At 45.8% G+C, this 22160-nt stretch overlaps 3 protein-coding genes across 10 annotated transcripts in view; 1 reads left to right on the plus strand and 2 right to left on the minus strand.

Moving 5' to 3' along the window:
• MTCL1 (microtubule crosslinking factor 1) overlaps nt 1-22160 on the plus strand; it is a 122890-nt gene that overhangs the window by 17191 nt on the left and 83539 nt on the right. The gene's annotated exons all lie outside the window — the stretch shown is intronic.
• On the minus strand, nt 4956-5326 carry LOC105748301 (40S ribosomal protein S27-like). The gene has a single exon (XM_012535265.3). The coding sequence runs from the start codon at nt 5191-5193 to the stop codon at nt 5035-5037; it is 159 nt and encodes a 52-aa protein (XP_012390719.2). The 5' UTR covers nt 5194-5326; the 3' UTR covers nt 4956-5034.
• On the minus strand, nt 15186-15863 carry LOC101274196 (60S ribosomal protein L35a-like). The gene has a single exon (XM_033439387.2). The coding sequence runs from the start codon at nt 15557-15559 to the stop codon at nt 15221-15223; it is 339 nt and encodes a 112-aa protein (XP_033295278.1). The 5' UTR covers nt 15560-15863; the 3' UTR covers nt 15186-15220.

A 22160-nucleotide genomic window follows, 5' to 3' on the forward strand; every position in this document is an offset into this window, starting at 1 on the left:
TCTGGTCACCCTTCAAACTCAGACTGTCCAGGAACAGACTGGTCACCTTTGCCCCCACCTGTACCTTCTTTTGTCTTTCCCAGCCGTGTTAATGGTGCCACTGTCCTTTTAGTCACCCCGGCTTAAGCGATGGCAATTATCCTTACCCCTCCTCCCCCCCACCCTCAATTGCCGGCTGCTCTTTCACGGTCTTAGAAATTCTTTCTCACTGGTACATGCTACAAGGGTGAACCTCGAAAATACACCAAGTGAAAGAAGCCACATGTTGTGTGAGTCCATTTATAGGAAGCGTTCAGACAGGTAAATCCACAGACAGAAAGCAGCTTGGTGGTTTTCAGGGACTGGGGGAGGGAGAAAGGAGACTGACCGGGGTTTCCTTTTGGGGTGATGACAGTGTTTTGGAACTGGATGGAGGTGATGGTTGCACAGCGTTGTGAATGTACTAAATGCTACTGGATTGTACACTTTAAAATGGTTCATTTTAACCTCTTAAACATTTTGATTTTATCCACGCTTTCACTCATCTCTCAAATGAGTATTTGAGGGCAGACAGTCTGGTCACCACATTAAAGCATGCACTACTTCTAGTCGTTCCGTTTCCTGTTTTACCTTCTGTATCCCCCAAATCCGACAGTGTTAATGCTTGGCTTAAACAAACAAAGTTGCCTTGGGCCGGATTGTCTAGCCCTTTAGCATGACACAGAGGTCCTTTCCTGCCTGGCCCATCCCTGTCTCCCAGCTGGGGTTCCCACCCCTTGGCAGGAAACCCTGCAGTGAATTAAAAGGCAGTTGAGAAGGATGAGAAGACACAGGCCCTCTGGTCCTCTTGAACTGGTAGAGGTGTGTCTTGGAAAAGTCGCTTTCTCCACAGATAGATGAGACGCTTAAAAGAAGGCTGATAGTATTAACGCCTCTGGAATCGTCCCTTCTGGTTAACAGCTTCCTTGCTGGCTGGCTTCCGGTGCTGTTCACGCCATGTCCATGCACCCAAACCCCCATATACCACTTGTGCAAAGCTCAAAATTTTTTTGCCCTTTTTTGGGGGGTGTATATTTCTTCTAGTACTCTCTCTATATGGTGGAATATCTCAAAAGGTTGAAAGTAGTTCACCTTAGTTTAGTTTCAACTTCCTGAAGATCACCCAAGTGCTTTCACTCAACTGTATTTCTTTCGTTCTACTGAAAGGTTTTTTGAGTACATGCTAGACACAAATAATAACTAGCCAAGTTAGTTGACACTTGCAAGGGACAGAGGCGTGTTTTAGATCACTCCTGGGAAAACTAGGGTTAGTGAATGGAACCACAGGAACCAACTAGCTGTCAGATAGCTCTTGGGGGACATCTTTCATCACCATTCAGGACATGATACTGATTCCCTGGGTTTGGTTGAGACTCCTTTTGTGCCAAGTAAATGATCAGATTTTTTAACTGTTTTTTGAGTGCTTGAGAGGAATTGTATATGCTCCAGTTTTTGGGTGAAGATGTTGAATCCATTAGATTGAAGACTTTAAAACTTGAACTATATCTCGCAGCAGAAAGGACATTTTATACCATCACTGAATAAACAAATGGTGGAAAGGTTTCACTAAAATGCTTATTTTTTTGCCGTATAGGATGCGTTCTGATATTTTCAGTTCTATTTTATTTTGATGGTTGTAAGTTTAATCCATTACTAGATTGCCACAATTTGGAAAAAAGAAAAAGTATCAGATCATTTGTTAATTGTGTTGTTCAGATTTTTATATCCTTTATAGTTTTGTTTTGTCTGCTAAATACATCTCTTTAAGATGAAGATGTGTTAAAATCACCCATTAGAGTTCTACATTTAAATTTTCTTCTTGTAATCTGTCACTTTGCTTTTTAGATTTTCAATATGAATGCATAAAGATTTAGAACTTTTTTGTGTGATGAGTTGTTGCCTTTATCATTTGATAATGACCTCTTTATTCTGATGTCTTGCTTTTTGCTGTAAGTTCTATTTTTTCTACACCATTATGTTTTAGGTGTATTTCTTCTGAATGAACTATAGCTACCTTTTTAAAAAAAAAATGGAATCTGGGAATCTTTTTTTTAAACTTGGGAATTTAATCCAGTTACACTTATTGTGGTTATTAATGTGTTTGAATTTATTTCTGTCATTGTATTTTATGCTCTATATTCCACGCCTTTTCTGTTTTTAACATCTTTATTGGCGTATAATTTCTTTACAATGATGTGTTAGTTCCTGCTTTATAACAAAGTGAACCAGCTATACATATATCCCCGTATCTCCTCCCTCTTGCGTCTCTATCCCACCCTCCATGCCTTTTCTTTCTTTCTTTCTTTTTTCTATTTATTTTTTTTAAGATTTTTTGATGACCATTTTTAAAGCCTTTACTGAATTTGTTTCAATATTGCTTCAGTTTCGTGTTTTGTTTTTTTGGCCACAAGTGATGTGGGATCTTAGCTCCCCAGCCAGGGATCAAACCCACACATGGTCCCCTGCATAGGACCACTAGACTGCCAGGCAAATCCCTCTATTTTTTAATGTTGATTTCTCTCTGAGTTTTTGTTTTTTTTGTTGTTTTGTTTTGTTTTGTTTTTTGCCGTATGCGGGCCTCTCCCGTTGCGGAGCACAGGCTCCGGACGCACAGGCTCAGCAGCCATGGCTCACGGGCCCAGCCGCTCCGCGGCACGGGGGATCTTCCCGAACCGGGGCACGAACCCGTGTCCCCTGCATCGGCAGGTGGACTCTCAACCACTGCGCGACCAGGGAAGCCCCCTCTCTGAGTTTTTAATTCCTGTGTTCTCTCTCTTGGTTAGGAAGTTATACATTCTATTACTATGATTTTAATGATCACTCTTACGTTTTTAACATGCATGTTTCTCAATGTCTAAAACTAATCACTATCTATATTCTTTTCCTGAATAATACAAGCATCTTAGAAAGCTTCAACTCCAACTCCTTTCATACTATTGTTACCCAGTATTTCAGTTTCATCTTTTTAAAATCATCTCCCCACCTAAGCCGACTAATTTCATAGCTGATTCTTATTTAGATTCATTTGCACATTTTCCAGTCTGTTATCATTGCTTCTTGAGTGTTGCTCCTTCCTTCTGAGTTCAGTTTCCTTCTTGCTGATCTATTAATAGATCTTTTAGTAGTTTATTTCAGTAAATGATATTGTCTAAAATACTTTTATTTCATACTCAGTCTTGAAAGATATTTAGTTGGGCATAGAATTCTAACACTTTGAAGATAGTATTTTTATTATCTTTTGGCCCTATTTTGCTTATCAAGAGGTCTGCTGTTAGATAATTCTCATTTTTGTAGATAATCTGTCTTTACTTCCTGGTTACTTTTAAGCTTTTCTCTGCGTGTTTGGTATTCTGTAGTTTGAATCAAATGTATCTAGATTTATTTTTATTTTACTCAACACTCATTGCCAATCTGAGTTTTTGTCTTTCATAAACTCTGAAAAATTCTCACTCTTTGAATAGTCTTCTGTAGTGAAACTATCTCTTTCAATCATGTTTCTTCCCCATCCTCTGTATTTCTTCTAGAATTCCTGTTAGTCTTATGTGGGCCTTATATTGGCCATTCTTATTCCATCTGCCATCTCACTTACCTGTTTTTTTTTTTTTTTTAAGATATTTTTATCTCTCTGTGCTACATTCTGGATAATTTCTTGTCCAAGTTACTAATTCCCTTCTTTACAGTTTTATTCATCCACTAACTTTTCATTTCTAGAAGTTTTCAAAAGTTGCTTGTTCTATTGTCATAGTTTCTTCTTTCTTCATCATCTCATAGTTCTTGCTTTAAATCTTTAAACATTTTAAAATCAGTCTTTTTCAGTTCTGTTGAGTTCTTGGTGTTACTAAGCCTTCAGTTTGTCTGATCTGGTGACTCTTACAGTGGATTTTATTACAAGTCCTTCTTAGTAGGAATTCCATGAAGTTTGTCGAAATGTCCTCCTAGGGAGCTTTTGTGTTGGTCTTTTCTGGAGGCCTTGGTGGTATCATTGGTCCAAATACAGTCCTCAATTTTTGGCTTGTGGAGTTGTGTACCAAATGGCTGTCAGTTGGACATTGAACTTGTATAGGCCTAGGGTATTTTCATATTTCAAAGGAGATTTTTTTCGACCACCCAGTGTCCTGAGCAGAAGCTTACTCTCCCCTCCTCGAGTGATTTTTAGTTTACTTTCAGTGGGGGTGCATCTCTGCAATGGGTTGCCTTGGTGCATTGATCGAAGCCTCTTCTTACACCCCTGGCCTATTTCTGGTAACTCCCACCATCCCCTCCTGCCCCCCTTAACACATACCCTTGTGCTCATGGCTTCCAATCCCTTAGGCACTGCGGACACTAGGGAATTTTCCTTCTTTGTGTGTGTGAGTTCAGCTGTGTATAAATTTTTGCTCGTTACATTTTCTCTAACATTCCTAGCTGTTTACTGGGGGTGGGGCTCACGATAGCTCCCTGTGCCGCGTTGCCAAAACAGGATGTGACCGTTCTTGGGCCCCAGAGTAACCCTATGTGTACTGTCTCCTGACCCAGCACTTCATCCCTGCCTCCTTCTGTGGCTCCCCGACCCCCCGTGACCTCAGAGCCTTTCCTTTTCATGGCTTCTCCACGTTGTGCCTCCTCCTCACTGTCTTCTCTTGGGGTGGCTGCTGTGGCCTGAATGTCTGTGTTGCCTCCAGGTTCACGTTAAATCCTAATCCCCAATTAGATGCTATGAGGAGGTGGAGCCTGTGGGAGGTGATTAGGTCATGAGGGCGGAGCCTCTCCCACTTCACAAGAATTAGTGTCCCCCTAAGAGAGACCCCATACAAGCCCCCTCATTCCATCCATCACGTGAGGACACACTGGGACCTGGCCGTCTATGAACCAGGAAGCGGGTCCTCACCAGACAAGGAATCTGCCAGCATCTTGATCTCAGATTTCTCAGCCTCCAGGACTGTGGGAAATCATGTCTGTTCTTTTTTTTTTTTTTTTTTTTTAATCCAAAATGTGTTTATTGGGATGGTTTCCCATTCATCTTGATTCCAGGGGCTTTTAGTGCTGCTTCCGTCTGAAAGAGCACCCTTCTGTAAGCCTTGCTTTTCCTCCTGTAGGCTGGCAGAGGACGGTAGAGCAGCCAACACACAAAACTACTGTTTGTGCCTGGCTAGAGACTGTGGTCATTGTATAGCATCCTGGGCATTTCACATCCATGAAATAGGAATTGGGGCTCTGCACCAGCCGCTTCTTCTTGTGTTTCCTCTTCTCCTCTTCTGGAGAGGGATGAAGGAGATCCTTTGCGAGAGGCGTGTTCTCGTGGGGAGGTCATCACCGTCGGAAAAGGTGAGGTCTGTTCTTTAAGCCCCCCAGGCTCTGGTATTTTGTCAGAGCAGCCTGAATGGACTAAGACAGTCTTTCTACTTTTTTCTCACCCAGTGGGTGAGGACATTTTTCTGTGTGTCATTATTTTCAAGCTATCAGGTGTCCATAATGTCTGGAAACAAAGGTGTACAAACATAGTAAAGGGTTTTATTGCTGTCATGCTACACTTTAATAGCACTGTCTGTGATTTCAGAGTTTATGGTCCCCCTTGTAAGAAAAAGATGTGTGTGGGTCAGTTGGTGTGAAGCATGTATGGGCAGAGTCCTCATGCCTGGGCGCCTCCCGGACCCTGACTAGATGTCATCGGCCGCCGCGGAGTCGCTCAGGCCTCGGCCCTGGCCGAGGCCCTGACTAGTGGACAGAAGGACGGGCAGGCCAGGTGGACGAGGCAGCTGTCCTATGTGGGAGCCTGGCGGGCTCTGTGGGCGCCTCAGGGAACACGCAGCACCTGCTCTATTTTGCTGACCTGAGTTTGGAGGGAGGGTGGCAAGCTAGAGAGCAGGATGGGGAGAGCAATCCGGTGTCCTGAGTGGTCTCAGTTATGTGCCTGCTAACTTAATAACGAGGTGACATGGGATGGAGTGGAAGCAGGAAGAACTGGAGGTGTCTGGTTAAGTCCTTTTCCCAAACGCTGAAACATGAGTCTGGGGTGTGTGTGTGCGTGTGCATGCAGCGTCAACACAGGGATCTGGAGGGAAACGGCCTTTGTGTGTCCTGCCCACACCCCGAGGGCAGGGGTACGATTGGACTAGAGCCCCATCAACCAAGGGAATGACCCCCAAGGCCGGGCGATGCAGAGCTCAGGGGCCTGGAGGGTGAGGAACAGGGCAGGAAGCACAGGAGGCCTTGGCAGGGACAGCTTTAAATGCTTCAGCCATGGGGCTTCCCTGGTGGCGCAGTGGTGAAGAATCCAACTGCCAGTGCAGGGGACACGGGTTCGAGCCCTGGTCCGGGAAGATCCCACATGCCGTGGAGCAGCTAAGCCTGTGCGCCACAACTACTGAGCCTGCGAGCCACAACTGCTGAGCCCACGTGCCTACAGCCCGTGCTCTGCAACAGGAGAAGCCACCACAAGAAGCCCACGCACTGCAACAAAGAGTAGCCCCAGCTCACCACAACTAGACAAAGCCCGCGCGCAGCTACAAAGACCCAACACAGCCAAAAAAACTTAAAAATAAAATGTTTTAGCTGTAAATGGCACAGTCTTGCTGTCTGGGAAGAAAGGGTGTGTGTGCAGTTAAACAACCATAAATGGCACTAATGGCTGATTCACTGTTGTTGGAAGGGATGGGCCTGTCGAGGCCTGTGCTGGTGCCCAGAACCCGGCCCTGGAGCCATATCTTGGGGAAATCAAGGTGGAATCATATCAAGGTTTTCAACGAGGCTAGTGAAGGCTGGGCGGCCCCCTCACCGCGGGTCCTGGCCAGGCTGGGACTTACCCACGCCTCTGACCCAGCAACCCTCCCCTCTCCTCTCCTCTGTTCTCCAGACCTTGGCTCAAGCCCCACCTCCTCCTCTGCTGTGAACTTGGAAGGAGGAGGCTGGTGGGCAGGTGGGCACTGGAGGGGTGGATGGGAGCTCTGTGCAACCGCCTGGACGGGGGGGCCACTGGGGAAGCTGCCGGAGGAGGAGTGGGTCCAGGAGGAAGGGCATCCGCTGCTTGCTCTGACCCACTAATGCTGCTCTATAAAATTAATTTCTACTTTGGAAGTGTTCATTAAGCTGCTGCTTTCATCTCTACTGAGAAAATTCTAGGAAGAAGGAGGGCAGAGTGAGAGTGAGCACAGAGTGAGCACAGGCCCTCTCAGCCCACCTCACCCCTGCTCCCCCTGGACTGTACCTGGAGTCCCACCTCTACTTAGTGACATGCAGCCCATCCTTTAAGATTCTCCCAGAAATGACACCTCCTTCTTGAAGCCTTCCCCAGCACTCTTTTTCTGAACTCTTTCATGAGGCCCTTGCAGATTCTCATGAAGTTGTGAGAAATAATACAGAAAGGTCCCATGTACCCTTTACCCTGTTTCCCCCAAGTTTTTGTTTGTTTTGGTTTTTCGGCCGCACTGCAGGATCTTAGTTCCCTAACCAGGGATTGAACCTATAACCCCCTTTGCATGATCGAACTCATGCGAAGCGCAGAGTCTTAACCACTGGACCGCCAAGGAAGTCCCTTCCCCAAGTTTTATTAGGTAACGTAAAACTCTGGTATGATCTCACAACTAGGATATCACATTGGTTCAGTCAAGCTACAGAACGGTCCCATCACCACAGGAATCCCTCACGTTGATCTTTTATGGCCGCACCCGCTTCCCTCCTGTCCTAGCTCCCATCCTGCACCCCTGGCACCCACTGCTGTGGTCTCTCTTTCTGTAATTGTGTCATTTCAAGAATATGACAAACGGAGTCACACTGTAACCTTTGGGGACTGGCTTTTTTCACTCGGCAGCATTCTCTGGAGATTTGCCCAGGTTGTGGACACATCTGTGGTCTGTGCTTTTTTTTTTTAATTAAACTTTTTTAAAATTTATTTTTCACTGCATCGGGTCTTTATTGCTGTGTGCGGGCTTTAGTTGTGGTCAGCAGGGTCTAGTCTTCATTGCGGTGCATGGGCTTCTCACTGCGGTGGCTTCTTTTGTTGTGGAGCACAGGCTCTAGGTGCGCAGGCTCAGCAGTTGTGGCGCACGGGCTTAGTTGCTCCGCAGCATGTGGAATCCTCCCAGACCAGGGCTCAAACCCGTGTCCCCTGCATTGGCAGGCAGATTCTTAACCACTGTGCCACCAGGGAAGTCCCCTTTTTTAAAAAAAATTATTTTTGGTTGCATTGGGTCTTCGTTGCTGCGTGTGGGCTTTCTCTAGTTGCGACAAGCGAGGGCTACTCTTTGTTGCGGTGCGTGGGCTTCTCATTGTGGTGGCTTTTCTTGTTGCGGAGCACAGACACTAGGCGTGGGGGCTTCAGTTGTTGCAGCACACGGGCTCAGTAGTTGTGGCTCGCAGGCTCGGTAGTTGTGGCGCACAGGCTTAGTTGCTCCGCGGCATGTGGGATCTTCCCGGACCAGGGCTTAAACCTGTGTCCCCTGCGTTGGCGGGCGGATTCTTAAGCACTGCTCTACCAGGGAAGTCCAGCGCCTTTTTATAGCTGAGGAGTGGTCCACGGTGACCATGCACCACAGGGGGCTTAACCAGTCTGGTTGAAGGACATCTGGGTCGTTTCCAGGTTAGGGCTGTTATGAATAAAGTTGCCGTGAACGTCTGTGTGCAGGTTTTTGTGGGAACATCAGCCTTCATTTCTCTGGGATAAATGCTCAGTTCCTGGGTCACATGGTAGTTGCATTTTTTTTTTTTTTTTTTTTAAGAAAGTGCCCAACTATTTTCTAGAGTGGCTGCAGCAGTTAATGTTCTCACCAGGCATGCGCAAGTGCTCCATTGCTCTGCGTCCTCACTGGCATTTGCTGTTGCCACTTCATTTTGGCCATTCTGATAGGTGATATCTCTTTGTGGTTTTAATGTGCGTCTCCCTAATGGCTAATGATGTTGGATAACTTTTCAGGCCATATTTGCCATCTGTATGTCCTCTTTGGCATCTTCATGTCTTTTGCCCACTTTCTAATTAGATTGCTTATTTTACTGTTGTGTGGTTTTTTTTTTTTAAACTGCTGAGTTTGGGGAGTTCTTCTAGATACTTGGTCAGATAAACGGTTTACAAGTATTTTCTACCGCTCTGCAGTTTGTCTTCCAGCCTTTCAGCAGGGTCTTCCCCAGGGCAAATGTTTAATTTTGATGAAGTTCAATTTATAAATATTTCCTTTTATGGTATCAATTCTCAGAGCTCTGCCTAGACCTAGATTCTGAATATTTTCTCCTGTGTTTTTTGGGGGGTGGGGTTAAGTTTTACAGTTTTACGTTTTACGTTTCAATCCATGGTGTCCGTTTTGAGTTCATTTTTGTATAAGGTGTGAGACTCAGGTCAAGGTTCATTTTTTGCCTATGGGCCTCCAGTTCTGGCACCATTTCTTGAAAAGGCTGTCTTTGCTCCATTGAGTACCTTTGTCAGAAATCAGGGGACGTATGTGTGTAGGTCTATTTCTGGGTGCAGTTCTGCTCTGTTGATCTCTGCCCACACAGCTTCGATTACTCAGCTGTATAAATCTCGAAAGTGCTTCCTTGGTAGGTGTCTACTCCAGCCTGCAGTTTGAGGGTCTCACGGGATCCCTCAGTGGCATTTCGGATCTCCCATCTCTGACTTATCGGGTATATATGTGTGTCTGCACGTCCTTGCCCTTGTCAAGCACTCAGTAAATATTTGTTGAATGAGTGAAGGTTTTGTCATCTTTATCTTGAGAAAGAGCTATAACATTATCTTAAAATCTCTTGGCGGGGAATTTCTGACTCTGTAAGTTATCGCCTCAGGACAGTTCATACAGACCTGCGATTCCAGGTGAGGTCAAGTATGAATATTTTGATGACGACTGAGGGCCATCAGATCGCCCTGTTTTGTTAGCTCTGAGGTTCAGGGGGTCCCTCGCTGGGGTCATGCCACACCCGGTTATCCCTGTGAGAGGGCAGCCTCCTCTCTGCCTGTTACCTGTATCACTGTGGGCGCCCAGGTGGCCTTTCAGGCAGAAGCAGCGATACTGTGTGAGCGGCCATCAGCTTCAGGCCACACTCACTCCCCCCTGAGATGTAAGACCCAGCCCTTCCTCTGCCCTCAGCATGGTCTGTCCTGGCACGTGGGAATCTTTTATACTGTGGAGGGCGGCTGTCAGCCTGTCATCTGCTGTTAAAATAAGGAGCTTGTGAATTTCAGTGACACAGACACCGTTCATGTGGCTTTTCTTAAAAAATAATTAAACTGTAGCCAGAGGGACTTCCCTGGCGGTCCAGTGGGTAAGACTCTGCGCTTCCACTGCAGGGGACACAGTCTCCACACCCTGGTCGGGGAGCTAAGATCCCGCATGCTGCACAGCACGGCCAAAAAATATATATATATGTAGCCATAGCACGTATTTCTGGATAATTTAAACTCCGCTAGACGGTTAACCGCATCCAGTTTGTAATGCGGGAATAAATAACACTTCTCTTTTCAAAATATACATTTGATGCCGGAGGGGGTGGTCTGTCAAATATATACACTGTACGTGGTGTTAGTGACATCGTATGATTTGGATAACTTTTATCCTCAAATGCAGAATCAAGAGTCCGAGAAATAGAAATGCTCAGAAGATGCTGCCTGGTATGACTGTTTCCCGACTACACTGTCTTGGCATTTCTCTGACTCACGTGAGAACCATCAGACATTGAGTGGTATGATCATGGGCCAAAGAAGCTGTTTTCATTTTTCCCCTTCAGTCGTCAGAAATTATTCAGCATTGAAAAGACGCCAAGCTGTATATATAGTTACGCATCTGTGCAGAACGTCTTGCTGTTGAGCAGTTGATTGCCACCATTTGAATCCCTGACATAAGGATGAGCCTGGGAGAAATGAGAGAGAGACCTTGAGCCTCCAGGGTGCTTCGCCTTGGGCTGGTCAGTTCCTGTGCTGAGAGAAGGCTTGTGTGGGAGGCTTGGTTCTCATTTGTCCCCCAGCATCACGGATGTTCTTTTTTGTGACCCACAGCAGGTTGACTGGGATAAGGGAATGTCCAAAACACAGAAGCATTCATCAGATGGTTGGTGTTTGAGCATAGATGTTCTTCAGCTTTGGACGCTGGGAGCCCAGGCAAAGCTGTATTTACTCCCCAAGCCCAGACTTGTGTGGATGATTTAACCCTGAACAGTTGGAGTAGCCTCTTGGTGGTGGTTTGCCCGTCTCACGCAGCTTCCCCTCTTCCGGCTGGAGGTCTCACCATAGTCTGAGCAGGGCTGGGAGCCGGAGGGGGCTGTTTGGGGGAAACCAGGGGTGAGATATGGTGGCACCGGCTACCGTTTCCATACCCCCCGCCCCAGGACTATTGGTCAAGGCGCTGGGAGCGGGGGAGGGGGCTGCGAAGAGGCTTGTGGATGTTCCGTCATCTGTGCTTATTCACGGGAATAAGCAATAATGTTTTTCATGAGTGAAACAAAGTCTGAAAAATCCTCCCTTATTTTTGTGGCTCCTAGCAAATAGGACAGTTCAAAGATGATGTAATTTTATGCAACAAGTGCCTGTCTGTCTGGGTCTAATGCGTGTGTTTAAAACACTCTTAATGATCGAGAGCTTTACACGCTCCTCCTGGAGGAGTCGTAGGAACTTCTCTGGGTGAAATGAGATGCCTTCCTTCTGGCCAACTGAGTCCATGGTTTGGCCGCTCGCTTCCTTTTCAACTTTGAAGTGTCGCTGGGAGTTTCTTGTTGTTTCCAAGGGTTCTCTTGTGTAGGGTTTGGGTTTGGATTTATTTTTAAACCAGGTAACTCACAGGGTCACTAAGTGACGCGGCCCAGGTGTCGCATAACCCTCACATTGTCGTATAACATTGCACATTGGGATTGCACGACGAATCCCTGCTGAGCCATCGCTCAGAGATGGTTTCTTAGCCTCAGCTCTGCGGGTGTTTTGGGCTGGATAACTCTTTGCTGCGGGAGGCCACTCTGTGCCCTGTAGGATGCGTGACAGCATCTCTGGCCTCCACCCACTGGATGCCAGTAACAACCCTCCATTTGTGCCAGTGTCTATGGGCAAAGCCAAGCGTCCCTGGGGAGGGAGGGGCCCCAAGTTACCCCCAGTTGAGCACCACCGGCTGGGAGAGAGAGATCACATGCACAGTCTGGCCCGACATCTCTCCCCCAGCTCCCCTGGAGCTTCGGAGGGAAGCATCCCTGCAACCAGATGGGCGTGTGGTGCTGTCCACGTGCCCCTGGCCTTGACAGCGGAGTCGTGTTCTTCCTCTCGAGGGAGGGATGGTTTGACATGATTGTGAGGGGCTGCATAGGCTGTTCTGGTACCTTCGGAAGCCTTCTCATCTCCCTCCTGGACGGACGGACGGATGGACACACACACACACACGCACACACACACACACACCCCCCGCCGAGCCTCCCCAGTGACGTCTGAGCTCGGCTAATTATTAGATTTTCCCGGGGGCAGGCTGGTGACAGGATGTGCAGAAAGCAGGCACTGCTCGTTCGCCTTTGCTCTCAACCTCTTGACAAACATCTTCAGAGGTGCCCTTTGAAATGGGAAGGTGGGAGGGTAGACGTTTGGGTCTTTCTTTGCAGGAGGATTAGAGACCAGCAGTGCTCAGAGCAGGGAACAAGGTGTGCTCCCTGTTCCTCGGCTTTTATTAGGAGGTGAAAGGGGTCTTGTAAACCCGTGCCGAGGACGAGCCCTTGAGCCCTGTGACACTCGCCCCAGCTGCCTGGTAGAAGAATCCCTGGGGAGGTTACAAACCCAGATGCCAGGCTACGCCCTGGCCAGTTGCGTCAGAACATCTGGGGGTGGGACCCAGGCATCTGAGGGGTTGGTTGTGTTCTGTTTCTCAGGCAGCTGTGTTTTGTAAAGCTTCCCGGTGCTTTTAGATCAGCTGCCGTCACTGCCCTGCGAGGATGTTGTGTCTGGAGCATCTCTGTAATTGTAGCTAAATAGTTCCCACCTAGGAGTGGAGCTGTGGGTTGGTGAGATTAACGAAGGGTAAAATAAGAGTTTGCAGGACAGGCATTTGGGGAAGAGGAGGCCTTGGAGTGACCTCTTTCCATCGAAGCAGAGGCCCAGACGACGGGCGGCAGCGTGTAACTGCCCTCGGGCGTGAGTCGGTGCCCAGCCTCAAGTTGTGTGTTTATGACCACGGCAGTCGTAAAGGGCCATGACCGTGGGGCTTCCTGGCCGCTAATTATAGTTTTCCTAAAGCACATCACAGGCCTGATTCCAGCCTGCTCGTGACAGTGGAATTCATCTCTCTCAGGTTCGTTGGAACCTGCCACTCGTCAAATTTGCTCTGCCCCTCTCTGCCCCTTTAGTTGTCTTTTTTCTCTTCTATCCTTTCCCCCTTTTGCTCATCTGCAGCGTGCACACTTCTAGCTGTTGTGGGTTGTGTTGTTTGTGTGTGACTCTGGTTCTCCAGGTGACAGCGGGACAGGAACCCGCATTAGGGGGCAGGATGGCTGTGTGGTCAGTCTCTCCTGTCCTCCTGGTAGCCTCTGAGCCTCTCATGGGGACTTTGAAACCACCCCCCCCGAGCACTGGGACTTTGTTTCATTCAACTGAACACATTGTCAGTGAAAGAACACTCTTGGGACTTCCCTGGTGGTCCAGCGTGCTTTCACTACAAGGGGTGCGGGTTTGATCCCTGGCTGGGGAACTAAGATCCCACATGCCTCGTGGCGAGGCCAAAAATTTTCTTCTTAATTTTTGAAAAGGGAATAAAAGGACATTCTTGAATTTAATGTATATAAAAATATGACTTTTACATTAAACAAATGGGACTCAGTAGGGAAAACATAAAATAGTTGATGTCTCCCCACAATTGCCTCATTCTAATTTATCTTATGAGTCTAGTCCTTCCCTGCTTCTTAAATGAGATCTAGATCTATAATTTCTATGGTCACTCTTGAATAATACATAGCCTTCTGTTCACTTTTAACTCCCCCAAATAGTCTCATTTCTGTAATTAAAATAATGATTCTTTTATAATGGTCAGACTCCCTCAAGGCCATGATATGTCCCACCAGTGGGTTGGCTTTCTTGTCTCTTGTTTTTGGGGCCATTTCAGCAGAATAAAGTGAATTTGGTTTGGGAAAGTGTTTGCTACTTTATTATTGGGTGCATAAAAATTCATGATTATCATAACTTGGTAGGTGGTTCTTCTGTTCTTAGATGCATTATCTCTGTTAGTGCTTTTGCCTTGGGTTCCAACGTGTCTGATGCTGCTCTCAGTATCACATTGTACCAATATTGCTACATCCGCTTTCTTTGCAGTATTGTTTGCTGGTATAATTTTTTTACTTTTTTGTTTTCAACTTTTCTGTGTCATGTTTTAAGCAGTTTAAGGCTGAGTGTGTGTGAGAGGTAATCCATGTTTATCTTAATAAGTGAGTTTGTTCCATTTAGAGTTACTGTGATTGCACTTAGAGTTGGACTTGTTCTGCCATGTTATTTACTTTTCCTGCCACCATGTTTTTTTTTCTTCTTTTTTTAACCTTCCTGCATTCCATCAAAAATACAGGGCTTGTTTTTTTAATTCTCTGTTGGTTTAGAATTTATATCTCTGTTCTTTGCAAATTTTAACAAACATACTTAAAAGTGTATTTACCATTCTCCTGAAGGACACAAACTCCTTCTGACACTGTGACTTGCTGAAAATAATTGAGTGTCAAATCCCTGCTACCCCATTTTAAGGTCCATTTTATTTTAATTGTAAGTACTTATGCTGATTCACCTTTTAAATCTAAATTTACCAACTTTGGTTACCATTTTCTTTCCAGGTTCTGTTACTTCTTGCTGGGATGCATTTAGGGTTATTTCAGTAAGCCTATGTAGGAGATAATCTCTGCACAGAGGCCCCTGTCTATCTAAAAAATACTCTCAAATGGTAATTTAATTGGGTAGAGAATTTTAGGTTAACAGTTGTTTTCCTCAGCACTTCTAGAGATACAATTCCATTACTTTTTGATACCTGTTGCTGTTGTCAGCCTAATTGTTGTTCTTTGCTGGTAATCTGACTTTCCCTCTGGTTCCTTTTAAGTTTTTCTTGTTACCACTGCAGTTTCACATGCAGTGATTCATCTTGATGTGGATTTCTTTTTTTTTGTAACTTTTATTTTAGTTTTAATGAGATATAATTGACATGCAGCACTGTATAAGTTTAAGGTGTACAGCATAATGATTTGACATATCATTTTTTTTTTTTTTACAAGAGAACAAATCCACAGTTTTATCTACTTTTCAATAAGTTTAAATCCTTGAAGGGTACAGCATCACACGGATTCTGTGTCCAGTGGCGTTAGCAGGAAGGTTGCTTCCAAATTTGGCACAAACCATGCCACTGTTTCCAGGAGTGCGAGTTATCTTTCCCCAGATTACTCTGGTTTTAGATTTTCCACCAGGAGTTACTGTGTTGTTCTTTGCTTTGTACATATAAGCACATCTCTTGCCTAGATAGAAATCAGTTTCATCTCGAGCATATACACCATCAATTTTCAGGAGAGCTGTGTGCTCCCTCTGGTTCCATAGACCCTGCTTATAGTCAGCAAAAATGGCCTTGGACCACAGCCTTCCAGACATATTTGTCATTTTAGAAGTCCTGTTCCCAGCAGGCTGGAGCACCCATTCTTGGAGGTCAGGGGACCAGCACCGTCAGTCCCATATCTCCTCCATTCTGTCTTCCCTGTTGCTGGATTCCATAGAAATCATGAGCTGGTGGAGCCTCAGAGCCACACCAGTGCCTCGTCGAGGCATATAGCCGAGCCTACCCCACTTAGTTGCCCCCAGAGTTTCATATATCATTAAATGATTATCACAGTAAGTTTAGTAAACACGCATCACCTCATATAAATACAAAATTAAATCAAAAAAAAATATTTTTTCTTCCGATGAGAACTCTTAGGATTTACTCAGAACAAATGTCCTATATGTGGATTTCCTCTTATTTATCCACCTTGGGACTTGCAATGTGTTCTCAATTCTTATTGATTGTGGTGGCCCAGCCTGTCTAGCTCAGGGTATGTTTGCTGATGTCTGGGTCCAATTGCCCGGCAGTGTCTGGCAGGCATAGCTGATGACGCAGAGACTGGTAGCAGAAGGTCTCAGTCGGAGCTTCTGGAAGTGAAGATCTGTTTCCCCGAAATACAGGCTCTCTGAGGCAGCCACCGTGTAAATCTTACTGGAGTGCATTGGTCTGAAAGAATAAATATATTTCAGTTTTCTTATTTCACCTCTAATGCTCTTCATGAAATAACAGTTTTAGTCAGTTTCATAGTCAACAGCATTTCCCTCCAAAAACGTTTTGCCTTGTCTCCCTTTCCATACTGGAGGACTTTCCTTTCTGTCTGTAGCTATTCACTGGAGCCACCACCGCCATCCAACTAAAAAGCTTAGGAACCCTCTGCTCTGAGCTTACTAGTGCAGTTTTTGTTGTTGTTGTTGTTTGTTTTGCGGTACGCGGGCCTCTTGCTGCCGCGGCCTCTCCCGTTGCGGAGCACAGACTCCGGACGCGCAGGCTCAGCGGCCATGGCTCACGGACCCAGCCGCTCTGCGGCATGTGGAATCTTCCCGGACCGGGGCACGAACCCGCATCCCCTGCATCGGCAGGCGGACTCTAAACCACTGCGCCACCAGGGAAGCCCCCAGTAGTGCAGTTTTTAAACGATAATTTTATGCATTAACCATTTGCTGGAGCGCAATATTGTCATTCCAGCTAAGTTACTCTATATACTAATAAGTCTTTGCATTTATGGGTCTTACAGATGTATTTTTGTCCCCAGTTTAAAGTAGGAAACTCAGAGTGAGCGAGTAGGCGATTTTGGTTTTCTCTTGCAAAGTTATTTTTTATGGGTGCTCTTTTTAATTTATTTTTTAATTGAAGTATAGTTGATTTACAGTGTTGTGTTAGTTTCAGGTGTACAGCAAAATGATTCAGTTAATATATGTATATATACGCATATGTGTATGTATGTATATGTATATTCTTTTTCAGATTGTTTCCCATTATAGGTTATTTAAAAATAATGCATATAGTTCCCTGTGCTATACAGTAGGTCCTTGTTGGTTATCTATTTTATATATAGTAGTGTGTATCGGTTAATCCCAAACTCCTAATTTATCCCTCCCAGTCCTTTCCCCTTTGGTAACCATGAGTTTGTTTTCTATGTGTGTGGGTCTGTTTCTGTTTTGTATATATGTTCATTTGTATCTTTTTTTTAGATTCCGCATATAAGCAATATCATATGATATTTGTCTTTGCCTGGCTTACTTCACTTAGTATGATAATGTCTAGGTCCATCCATGTTACTGGAAATGGCATTATTTTAGTCTTTTTTATGACTGAGTAATATTCCATTGTATGTATGTATATATATATATATATATATATATATACACACACACACACACACACACACATACAGCACATCTTCTTTATCCATTCATCTGTTGATGGACACTTAGGTTGCTTCCATGTCCTGGCTATTGCAAATAGTGCTGCAGTGAACATTGGGGTGCATGTATCTTTTCAAATTACGGTTTTCTCTGGATATATGCCCAGGAGTGGGATTGCTGGATCATATGGTAGCTCTATTTTAGTTTTTTAAGGAACCTTCATACTGTTCTCCATAGTGGCTGCACCAGTTTGCATTCCCACCAACGGTGTAGGAGGGTTCCCTTTTCTCCACACCCTCTCCAGCATTTATTATCTGTAGACTTTTTGATGATGGCCATTCTGACCGGTGTGGGGTGGTACCTCATTGTAGTTTTGATTTGCATTTCTCTAATAAGTAGCAGTGTTGAGCATCTTTTCATGTACCTTTTGGCCATCTCTATGTCTTCTTTGGAGAAATGTCTATTTAGGTCTTCTGCCCGCTTTTTGCTTGGGTTGTTTTTTTTGATATTGAGCTGTATGAGCTGTTTTTATATTTTGGAGATTAATCCCTTGTTGGTTGCATCATTTGCAAATATTTTCTCCCATTCTGTAGGTTGTCTTTTCATTTTCTTTATGGTTTCCTTTGCTGTGCAAAAGCTTTTAAGCTTAATTAGGTCCCATTTGTTTATTTCTGTCTTTATTTCCGCTATTCTCGGAGGCAGATCCAAAAAGATGTTGCTGTGATTTATGTCAAAAAGTGTTCTGTTTTCCTCTAGGAGTTGTATAGCAGCCAGTCTTACATTTAGGTCTTTAATCCATCTTGAGTTTATTTTGTGTATGGTGTTAGGGAGTGTTCTATTTTCTTTCTTTTACATACAGCTGTCCAGTTTTCCCAGCACTATAGGTACTCTTAATGCAAAGCCCCGTGGGTTGATAGCACGATTTTTGAGGAGCTAGTCTTTAATATTTGGAGACAAGTTGGCCAGTAAACACACATAATTAGAAAACTGCCTTGGGAGATTTGGGAAATCTAGCGGACCATTTGCAGAGAATGAAGGCATGGTGTTTCTTTTGCTTTTGGAACGGAAACTAGAGCTGCCTCTTGTGAGCTTGCCCTGCAACACCGTGCCCCCGAACACATTCTGCCCAAGAGCTGCCTTTTCAAGTCAGGTTGGACTGACCTGGTCCGTGGATGTGTAGCACACGGCGCTTTGAGAGTCGGGAGGGAAGCTCACCGACTCCTTCTTGGCCAACTTCTACCCTGCCTGGCTCTAGCCGCTACAGCGTATCCACAGACCAGGCTCCACGGAGCGAGAAATCACAGAAGAAGACCTCAGCACCAGGGGCTGTGTTGGAAAGGGGGCCAGTTAACTCGTGGAAGACGCCGCAGAAGCCTGGAACTGGTGGGTTTCAGTGCTTGTCATGCGCATCTGAGAAAACATCCCTGAAATGTGGGAGCTAAGGGGTGGGGGCAACGCTAAGGGGTGGCAGAGGGGTGCTGCCAGGAGGCAGGTTCCCCGGCAGGACTGGGGGGTGTGCACAGTAGGGGAGAGGCAGCGACCGAGGGCTGCCTGCCAGGAGCATGAACGTGCCTTCCTGTAGAAATCCCCCTGCGTATCTGTGGCGTCTGTAAGAGATCCTACGCTGCCTGGGATGTTTCTTCCCTTGTTATTAAGGACGCGTGTTCCAGAGATGCACGCCAGCATCTGTCAGAGAGGTCAGAGTAATTCAAGAACGGACGAGAGCATTATTTATCTTGGTGAAGTCTGGTCAGGGAGGGCTGTGTGCACGTGGATGTGCTGGACGGAGGGTCGCCCCCGACGGCTGTGATTGTAAAGAGGAGGGGGGAGTGACGTAGCTTGTCTCTGGGTTATTAAAACAACCATCTCCTTGGAAAACAACTGAGCGTCTCCCGGAGCCTGTTCTGCTGAGCGAGTTTGGAGGCGAATGTGTCCTAGTAATTAGTTAGTAAAGAAATAGTTGTATGTTGCTCTTTTACTCACTCACCTCCATCTGGCTTGTTTTTTCCATTAACGAAAGTCCAGTCTTTAGAGCTCTCTTACTGCGTTCAGGGAAGCGGAAACCTGCTCAACTATGAGAAATCCTTAACAAATAAGATAATGGCCATTTCGAGATAGTGCTTCATGCTTGGGTTTATTTGCACCTTTCAGCCCCTGTGAGGGGAACTGTTTCATCACCCCCATGGGACAGATGCCCCCGAGCCCAAGGAGATGAAGGCGTGTAACCTAAGACAGTTCCTTGCGAGAGCCTTGTGGCTTGCTCGGGGCAGGGACTGTGGCTGTCGTTGTGTCCTGAGTGCCAAGGTGGTGCCTGGGCCAGAAGTTGCTCTGATATTTGGTCAGTGAAGTTAAAAATGGAGCATCAAGTGCCAACCGAGTGGTCTCCTCACCGCACGCCTCATGCGGGAGGATACTTGCTTTTGGCGAACATTTCAAAGTGGGATGAGTGGAAGGTTGAAGGGTCTTGGGATTTTTGTTGTGAAACCTCGGTCAGGTCTGCAAAAATGATATGGGGGCTGACGGCAAACTGCACAACCGAGAAAAGACTGCGGGATGGGAAATGTGAGTGGAATAACAGCTAAATAGAAAACTGCAGGAGACAAGAGGAGAGGGCCCGATGCACCCACCGGCGAGGAAGGGCGTGAGGGAAGTAAGCAGAAACTCGCACATCGGTTAGCGGGTGCCGTAAATTGCAATGCGGTTGCTGCCGGGAGTTCATTTCTCTGTGCTCATCACATCAGGTTAATGGAGAGTTAAATGGCTCTTGAAACAGGCCGGCTAGAGGAGCTGGGAGCTGGGTCCTGTGTCCCGGGGCCTGGCCGCGCTCTGCAGGGGAGGCTCCCTCGCCCGTGCTCCGAGCTGCTTCCATTGCTGCCTGTCCGGCTCCCCCTGGGGGGCTGCAGCAGAAGTAAGTCACTCGCTGGCTAAAATGAAGGTTTTTCAGGACTCTGTTCCTTTCTGGAGACTCTAGGAGAGGATCTGTTTCCTTGCCCTTTCCAGCTCCCAGGCACATCCTCATTTCTGGGCTCAAACCCTCTTCCTCCACCTTCAGATCCAGCAGTGGCAGGATTCTCTCTCCTGCTTCCATTTCCAAGGACCCTGATGACATGGAGCCCACTGGGATAACTCAGGAGAGTCTCCCTATTTCAAGGTCAGCTGATCAGCAGCTGTAATTACCCTTTGGCATATGGCAGCATGCAGTCGCAGGTTCCATGGATTAAGGAAGCGGGCCTTTTGGGGAGGAGGGAATTGTTCTGCCTACCGCAGCAGGGAAACAAGTTTAAAGCTGGTGAGGCTAGAGCTCATTTATTCCTTCCTGCAATTGCATAGTTGGGAAATTGAGGCCTGGGGCGTAACATTTATTATGCACCACTGGGTATTAAATGCTTCCAATGCTTGTCTAATCTTCACGACCACCCTTTGAAGTGGGCATTTTTATGTTCCCACTTTAATGATAAGAAAACCAAGGCTCACGGCTGACAAGCCTGCCCTCTGTCAGCCTGCCCTGTGTCACAGAGCCGGTACGTGGCAGAGCTGAGAATCTCACACCTCCAGGTGTCAGAGGGCCCAGCCCATCCATACCCTTCCTACCACCTACCACATGCTGGGTGGGCGTAGCTCCCTAACAGATCCCCGGTTTCCTGCCTGGTGTTCTTTTTCCGTTACACCATTCTGCCAGCTCACATTTTCCTCCAGTGATGGAGCAATAATACATTTTCCAGAAGTTCCTTTTTCAAGGAAGATTGCAGTATCATTGTTTTTCAAGCCTTTTCAACTTTTGTAACTCCTGATTGCCTTCTCTAAGGGGCACCATGTTTTTCTCATCCCCTTGCAGCATGATTTTTTATTATATTGATAAATTGCCCAGTTCAAACACATCAGAAGATTTACATGGAAATTCTAAGATGAAAACTTCACCTGGTCCCCATTCCTCTCCCTACCTCCTGCTGTTTCTTGGGACTGAATCCTGGATTTCTTTTATTGTCTTTGGCACATTCCTTCTGTCTGTTTTGTTTCTTCTGTCTTTTTTTTTTTTTAACAAGCTTGGATACCTTAAAAAAGAATGTATGAACTCCGATGTGTGTATGACCCATTTGAACCCTGGTGTAATATCTGTCAGGTTCTGTGAAAAGCTACAGCAGCCCCTTTGTCCAAGACCAGGGCCCTCACATATTGTTTTCTGTTCCTTTTCATCTTTGTAAGGCTCTGGGCTGGGCTGCACTGAAAATCGGAAGAGTCCCTCATTCCGCCACCCAGCCCCATAGGTTCCCTTGTTCTGACGCCTGTGCAGGGCGAAGAACAGGGCAGCCAGCCCACAGAAGTTGTCCAGCCATGGTCTTTGGTCTCCACTAATCCCATGACCCACAAGGGGATAAGAGCTGGGGAGAGGTCTGGGCTGCTCACAAAGGATCAGAGGGACAGAATCACCTCCTCATATGTGAGAGGGTTTGAGATTTGGAGCGTCTCAGTCGTAAACTAAACTCGTTCTCTTTTGCAAACACTATTTTTAAAAAACATTACAAACTATATTATACAGAAAAATAATGTATTTAAAATATGTATACATATATGTATATATACATTATATATATTACATATAATATATGTAAAATTTAAAGACGAAAGTAAAAAGAATACTCATCTTAGACAGTAGAATGTTACCAGTTTGTTTGACCATCCATGTAAGATAACCTGTCACCCTCAGGTCAACATTATCTTGAATTCTATTTTTTCCTTCCTTTTCTTTATAGTTTGCCAACTGTTTGTATCCCAAAGAAGTGTATTGTTTATTTCTTCT

Source organism: Orcinus orca, chromosome 15 (genome assembly GCF_937001465.1).
Source record: "Orcinus orca chromosome 15, mOrcOrc1.1, whole genome shotgun sequence".
Lineage (NCBI taxonomy): Eukaryota > Metazoa > Chordata > Mammalia > Artiodactyla > Delphinidae > Orcinus > Orcinus orca.